This window comes from Myotis davidii, unplaced genomic scaffold, assembly GCF_000327345.1.
Source record: "Myotis davidii unplaced genomic scaffold, ASM32734v1 scaffold453, whole genome shotgun sequence".
NCBI lineage: Eukaryota > Metazoa > Chordata > Mammalia > Chiroptera > Vespertilionidae > Myotis > Myotis davidii.
In genome coordinates this window covers 2,952,340-2,959,755 of record NW_006285234.1, presented here as the reverse complement: position 1 = coordinate 2,959,755, position 7,416 = coordinate 2,952,340, and the positions used below count along the sequence as shown (strand labels likewise).

Below are 7,416 nucleotides of genomic sequence, written 5' to 3'. Positions count from 1 at the left end.
AGAGATGATGGTGGTGTTGAGGTATATATGTATATGTTTTTTGTTTTTTAAGAGTAGCACTGTTTTTAATGAGTTTTAGCCCAGAATACAAAACAAGGTGCTATCTGTGGCCTCAGTGTTAGTACAGAGGCTTTCCTTCCCCCTAAAAGGCAAGTTACAAAAGGGTATCAGACAGATGGGATGAGACATTCTAGGCTATTTCTGAAAAACTATAACCTCTTCACCCCATCCCCACCCAAAAGGAATTCAAATTCTGGGCCTTTGTTTGATCCAAGAGATTGTGTGAGAGACTTTTTCTTTTGAGACTTTTTGGGTATAGGGGTCACTTTTCTTGCTTTTGTTGTTGATTATGTGGAACGCCTGGTCACTGGATAAGTAAGGAAGCTAGTGTCGTTCTTTATGAGTTCTTCTGAGGAACTTGGATTGTGACGGTTTTCACTTCAGTATATGTTGTGTATATGTTGGATGAATGAAGATGAAGGAAAGATGTTTTGTTTTTGAAAGATTATGTAAATTAAGAAAAGGTATTTCAAAATTTTAACCAGAAAACTCTGGTTTAAACATTATTCTTTCTGTTTGTCTATGAACTTTCTTTTGGGTATTTGAATTCATTTGTCATTTTATCCCAAAGCCGAATAAAGAAAGTGGTTTCCATCTATGGAAGCAGCATTGATGTGGAACTCCAGCAGAGGGCAGTAGAATATAATGCACTTTTTAAGAAATATGACCATATGAGGTAAGTAAAAGAAACTAAGCAATGCATGTGCCTCTTAGCATCCCAAACTATTTGTCATAATCCGTAAAGGAGACTCATCCCTCATGTCTTATTAGCTGGACTTCACTACCCTGTTCAGTTCTAATTGCTTGACTGCTTCTGTTTTGTTCATTTCCTATTCTGCCTAATCTCTAAAGAAAGAAGTTAACTGGTCTTTCATTCCTTGTCTCCCCTTTCTTTTGATACAGAAATTTAGCTTCATTTTCCATTTTATTTGGTTTAAGAAGTGAGAGCTGTATTTTTCTCTAAAGAATCTCATCTGATATTACTATGAACATTTTGGTGTCACCGCCCCCTTCTGTTATACAGTATCTTAATTGGAACCTGTTAATATCTACTGATTTACCTTGATTTCATTCCAACTTCTCTACCACTGTGAAATCTCAACTTCTTGGGATTTAGGTGGATAGTTTGTCCATTCAAGGTTTCTTGCCTGCCCTCAATCCTGCCAGGAATTTAGGTCATGTATTGTTATAATCCACCTTCTATTTTAATGTATGTGTTGTGTGGGGAGGGGAGATGGCTTTTCATGTTTGGCCCCAATGTAGTTACAGTGATTGTTTTGGGTAGGGAATCTAGATTAACTGCCTGGAATTTAACCACTTCAGATATTTTTTTCAGGTCTGCCCTGCTTGAGAGAATGCCTGTCATGGAAAAAGTGACCACAAATGGTCCTACGGAGATTGTGCAGACAAATGGAGAGACAGAACCAGCTCCGCTAGAGACCAAACCACCACCCTCTGGGCCACAGCCTACCAGCCAGGTAGCTTTTTACCGGCTTATCTGGGTACACTGATGATCAATAGATCCTTGTAATCTCTTAGCTGATTCCCTTCAGTGTTCCTAGATTGACTGATGATTCTTTCATTTTTAAGTGTTGAAAGAGCTTTGCATTAGAAGTAGACTAGGCAAATGATTAATAAATGGAGATATTGTTTTCTTGTTTAGGCCAATGATTTATTGGATTTGTTGGGAGGAAATGACATAACACCTGTTATTCCAACTGTACCTACAAGCAAACCAGCTTCTGCTGGTGGCGAGCTTCTTGATTTGCTGGGAGACATCAACCTTACAGGTGAGGCCTGAGTGGAATTACTTAATGCTGAGATAGGGATAAAGGTTTGGGGAAAAACTACGCTGAACATGGACTTTCTAGCACATCAATCAGTTGAAGATGGGCGAAGTTAAGTCAGAAGCAAGATTAGAATCTTCACAACATCTGGGATATAAGGTGCCATGCTAACACTCTAGAGACTAGGGATTTCTTAAAGTCCCTTTTTTTTTTTTTTTAATTTGGGGAGAATTACTTGTATTTTAAAACTTTCAGGCTGGAAAAAAAAATCCCAAGTCACCTTTGCTTTTAATTAGTGTCCAAAGGCATCACTTTCTCTAGGTTTCTTTCTACTCATGGTTAGTTTTTAAGAGCTCCCTTCTTTCCTATTATTAAAGCAATGGAAAGAGGAGATCACTAATAATTATACTAGTATTATTCAAATATAACTTTCATTTGGGAATTTTTTTCTTATTTTTTTTAAAAAATATATTTTATTGATTTTTTTACAGACAAGAAGGGAGAGGGATAGAGAGTTAGGAACATCGATGAGAGAGAAACATCAATCAGCTGCCTCCTGCACACCCCCTACTGGGGATGTGCCCGCAACCCAGGTACATGCCCTTGACCGGAATCGAACCTGGGACCCTTCAGTCTGCAGGCCGACGCTATCTACTGAGCCAAACCGGTTAGGGCTCTTATTTTTGTTTTAGTAGTAGACTTTTGTAGTTAATGTGTTCAGTAATGTTATGAATCCCTAAGTCTGAGAGTATCACTGTAGTATATAGTTTTTGGCTTACATAACCTCTTTAAAAGTATAATGGAGAGTTATACTTTAACCTCAAGTAGAAACTGGGCATAGAATAAGGATGTTGGATGATCCTGTAGACTGCCTATTACAGGCTAAGTTATTTTTTTCTAATACAACAGCCTCCCGGAGCTTATTATATATGTGTCTTAAATTTTTTTATTTTTTAAATGTTTTTATTGATTTTTTTAGAGAGAGAGGAAGGGAGTGGGATAGAGAGCATGCCCCCTACAGGGACTGGAGCCTGAAACTTGGGCATGTGTCCTGACCAGGAATCGAATCCATTACCTTTACATTCATGGGTTGACATTCAACCACTGAGCCACACTGGCTGGGCTCTTAAAATTTTAAACTGTTACTTCTTATGTACTTTTGAGCTCCTCAAATGCCAAATCTATACTGGACTATGGAAAAGTAAAAACAATTTCATAGTTTAAACATAGTGTGTAGGCGGTATAGTTTATTTGTTAACATATTAGCATTTCCATAATAGTATATAGTCTTTACAATTACACTTAAAATTTTAAGTGGTTGTCTAATATTTCATCTAGAACTTTGTACCTTTCTTTATTCAATTCCTTACTATTTAGATTTTTCTTAATAACTAATGCTTCAACAACAGTTACAAAAATTTGTCCTTATTTTGGATTACTTTCTTTGACTAAGTTTCTTAGTCTTTCTGAATCTGTTTAAAATAAAGATGACAAATACTTAACCTCAGTATTTATGAGGAATGGTGACTTAGTGCATGTATGAGTCATGGTAGGTGCATGATAAATATTATTTACCTTAACCTCCATGTATATTGCTACCAGTTTCACTATAAAATCGTAAGTATTGTGTGCTATCATTTTTTACAAGCCCTAGCAGATTAAAGATTGGCCCTAATATTTTGTTAATTTCAAGTTTTTCATTCACAGGACATGTTTCATATATATATCAACATTTTTGCATTATACATGAATTTTATTTTTCCACATTCCTTTTGAGTCCTTAACTCATTTATCATGAAGTCTTAATGTTTTGTTTTTGTTCTTACTTTCTTGTTTTCCCAGTGTTACATGAAAAAGCAAAATGATAATGTGTCAAAAAGTCTAGAGTTTTAAACACATTTTCCCATTTTTGAGTTACAGATTCTTAAGCCATCATTAGTTGTATCCTAAAGCACAGTAATATAAATCAGTGGAAATCTGTAAATAAATTTAGTGTGTGCTCTTAGAGGAATTGGTACAGTAAGTTTCTGTGGTTTCCCTAATAGGTAGTACAAAAGGTACTACCTATTGTACCTTTGGAAGAGAAAAAAGCCAAAATCTAAGGGACCTAGGGACCCATATGTTATCTGTATATTTTGGTAGCCTCTGATTTTCCATGGGAACACATTTCTGAAATTGTTTTGAAAATGGTAATTGTGGGAAAATTAGTAGTTTAGATTTATATAAACTCTTAGAACTATATGAATATTTCTTTGTATACTTCATAGGCAATCTGCTTGACTGCACGTTCTGCAGTGTCATATTTGTTTTTAACTTCTTGTGCTTTGCTTAGTCATCTGTTTTTCTACCTTCCTTGCTAATTTTTAGCATGCTTGTTGTTTTTTCTCTTAGTGTAGTTGGGTATTTTTTAAAAGGATATTTCACCCTTCCTTTATTTTTTAGTTTTTTTATTGGTGTATTTTCAGTTAATTTTATAAGTAATTTGAAATATGTTTAAATATAAAATGCATTCTCTTTATTTTGCAGAATTTTCTTTTTTTTTTTTAAATATATTTTATTGATTTTCCACAGAGAGGAAGGGAGAGAGACAGAGAGTTAGCAACATTGATGAGAGAGAAACATCGATCAGCTGCCTCCTGCACATCCCCTACTGGGGACGTGCCCGCAATCCAGGTACATGCCCTTGACCGGAATTGAACCTGGGACCTTTCAGTCCGCAGGCTGACGCTCTATCCACTGAGCCAAACCGGTTTCGGCTTGCAGAATTTTCTTATACCTCTTCTTAGAATTCTGATTTCTCTCAGTTCATGGCCATTATTCTATCATTTACCCTCAGTCGTATGATCCTTCTTGTTCTTATTGGGAAATATCAAATAAAAATGGTAATCTGGTAATCCCCTCCCACCCCCCTCCTTCATACTACCCTTCTTAGGGTGTGTGTATGTTAAATTTTTATTATGCAATATTTAACATCTATAAAATTCAGTAAATGCCTTGATCTACTTAGCTTGTAAAATAAAATATTATTATGGAAGTTGACATTCCCTTTGTACCTCCACCTCAATTCCTTCCCTCTTAGTCCCAGAGGTAACTGTTGTTTATCTGGAAGCAGTGTTTAGCTTTGGTGTTTACCATTTCTGTATATTTCTTTATAGTAGTGTGTAATATTGTTTTGCCAATTTTTACCTTTATAGAAATGATATCCAACTGAGTGTTCTTTTGCACCTTGCTTTTTGGCTGAACATTGTATTTGTGAGAATAATCTATGAATAATTCTTGTTAAATGTACAATTAACACTGGAACAACGTGGGTTTGAACTGCATTGGCCCACTTATAAGTGGATTGTTTTCAATTGACCCTTGCAGTTGATCCTCACAGTTCAAACTCGAGTTGTCCAAAGGTCAAGATCTGACTGTAGTTATACATAGATTTTCGACTGCGTGGAATGGCAGTGTTCCTAACTTCCACATTATTCAAGGTTCAACTGTTCTTCTAGTGCATTAACAGTATTACTGTTGTGTATGTGTAGTGTTTACTTTGATCAATGTACCACAATTTACTTGCCCATTATCTTGATGATGGACATTTGGTTGTATCCAGCATTTCCCTGTTAGAAACTATCTTGCTATGCACACTTTTATACAAGTTTTCCTGTGTACATATGTAAGAATTTGTGAAAAAGGCCCTGGTTCTCAACGGGGAGATTTTGCCCACCAGGGCTTAGCAGATATTTTCAGTAGTCACAACTGGAGAATGTTACTGTCATTTAATGAGTAGAAGCCAGGAGTGCTGATAAACATGCTGCAATGCACAAGGCAGCCTCCCACAACAAAGTATCATCTAGCTTCAAATGTTAGGAGTTTTGAGGTTGAGGAACTTTAGGTATATGCTCATGTTCAGCTCTATTGTTGCTAAATTGTCTCTAGTTTGGTTGTGTCAGGTTAGAAGTCCCCCTTGCTACACGTTCTTGCTGGTATCTGGTATTATCACATTGAAATTTTCACCACTGAACTAGATGTGAAGTATTATCTCAATGTGGCTTTAAATTCCATTTCCCTAATTACTAAGCATCTTTTTTCATAAGATGTCCTTTTCATTCAAATTCCTTCTTCTGGGAATAGCTAGTTCCTATCTCTTATCACTTTTAAATTGGGTTATTTTTTTCTTACTGACTTGTAGGAAGATATTTATAGTTCTGGATACTCATCCATTTGTTGTCTTGTAGCAGCATTTTCTTTTGCATGTGGTCTATTTTTTTATAGTATTTTCTAATGAACAGACATTGCTCATTTTAAAGTGTTTGAATTTTAAGTTCTTTCCACTTACGGTTTATGCATTATTCATCTTATTTAAGGAATCTTTCTCTTAACCTGAGGTCAAAATATTTTTCTCCTATATTTTCTTGGTGAGTTTTGGCATGCTGGGTAATAATGACTTAACATTGGACTGTTTCCTGTAGGTGCTCCAACTGGTGCTCCTGCCCCTGCCTCTGCCCCTCAGATATCCCAGCCCCCCTTCTTGTTGGATGGGCTTTCATCACAGCCTCTCTTCAATGACATCACTACAGGTACAATTACTGATGTTATTAAAGTTATTGAAGAAAGCAAAATAATTTTGTAAGTATAGGCTGACTACAATTAGGCTAAGCTTCCTGTACTTTCCCAGGCATCCCCTCCATCACAGCATACAGTAAGAATGGCTTGAAGATAGAATTCACCTTTGAACGGTCAAACACCAACCCCAGTGTCACGGTGATAACGATACAGGCCTCTAACAGCACAGAGCTGGACATGACGGACTTTGTTTTCCAGGCTGCGGTACCAAAGGTACTACAATGTCTTCTTTGCCTTTTTCTTTTGAATAAAGATTGACTGGCTTATTTTTTAAAAACTCACTTGGGCCCTAACCCGTTTGGCCCAGTAGATAGAGTGTTGGCCTGGGGACTGAAGGGTCCTAGGTTCAATTCTGGTCAAGGGCATGTACCTTGGTTGCGGGCTTGATCCCCAGTAGGGGGCATGCAGGAGTCAGCTGATTGATGTTTCTCTCTCATCGATGTTTCTAACTCTCTATCCCTTTCCCTTCCTCTCTGTAAAAATCAATAAAATATATTGTAAATAAATAAATAAACTATGCCTGTTTGCATAACAGTGATATATCTTGAATTTCAAAATGTCATGCATAGTACATAGATTCTATGACTAATTTTTACTTTTTATTATCTCTGAAATTGAGGTACATTTTAAAATTGATACCTTGGCATAGTTTAATTGGCAGCATGTTTTTTTCCCCTCAGTGGTATATAAAATAATGGTGTGAATTATTATTGATGGCATCTTATATTAAATAAATATAAATAACTGAATAATATTTTAGCTTACATAATTTATCTTAACAATAGAATTATGAATATGACACAAAATAATAAACCTGTGTATTGAGATTAAATCTCTCCTCTTAAAATTTTTGGCTTCAGAGAAGACTGAATAGACTTCCTTCTCTCCCTCCTCCCCTTTTTCTCTTTCCTCATCCCTTCTCTCTCTCACTTCTCTCTTTTTCTCCTTCTCTTTC

At 36.2% G+C, this 7,416-nt stretch overlaps 1 protein-coding gene across 2 annotated transcripts in view; it reads left to right on the top strand.

The window, feature by feature from the left end:
- AP1G1 (adaptor related protein complex 1 gamma 1 subunit) overlaps positions 1 to 7,416 on the top strand; it is a 75,923-nt gene that overhangs the window by 63,568 nt on the left and 4,939 nt on the right. For both annotated transcript variants that reach the window (XM_006755790.2, XM_006755791.2), the window contains 5 exons: positions 632 to 736; positions 1,397 to 1,538; positions 1,724 to 1,850; positions 6,308 to 6,415; positions 6,514 to 6,674. In XM_006755790.2, coding sequence (XP_006755853.1) covers positions 632 to 736; positions 1,397 to 1,538; positions 1,724 to 1,850; positions 6,308 to 6,415; positions 6,514 to 6,674 — 643 coding nt within the window. The remainder of the gene's footprint in view (positions 1 to 631; positions 737 to 1,396; positions 1,539 to 1,723; positions 1,851 to 6,307; positions 6,416 to 6,513; positions 6,675 to 7,416) is intronic.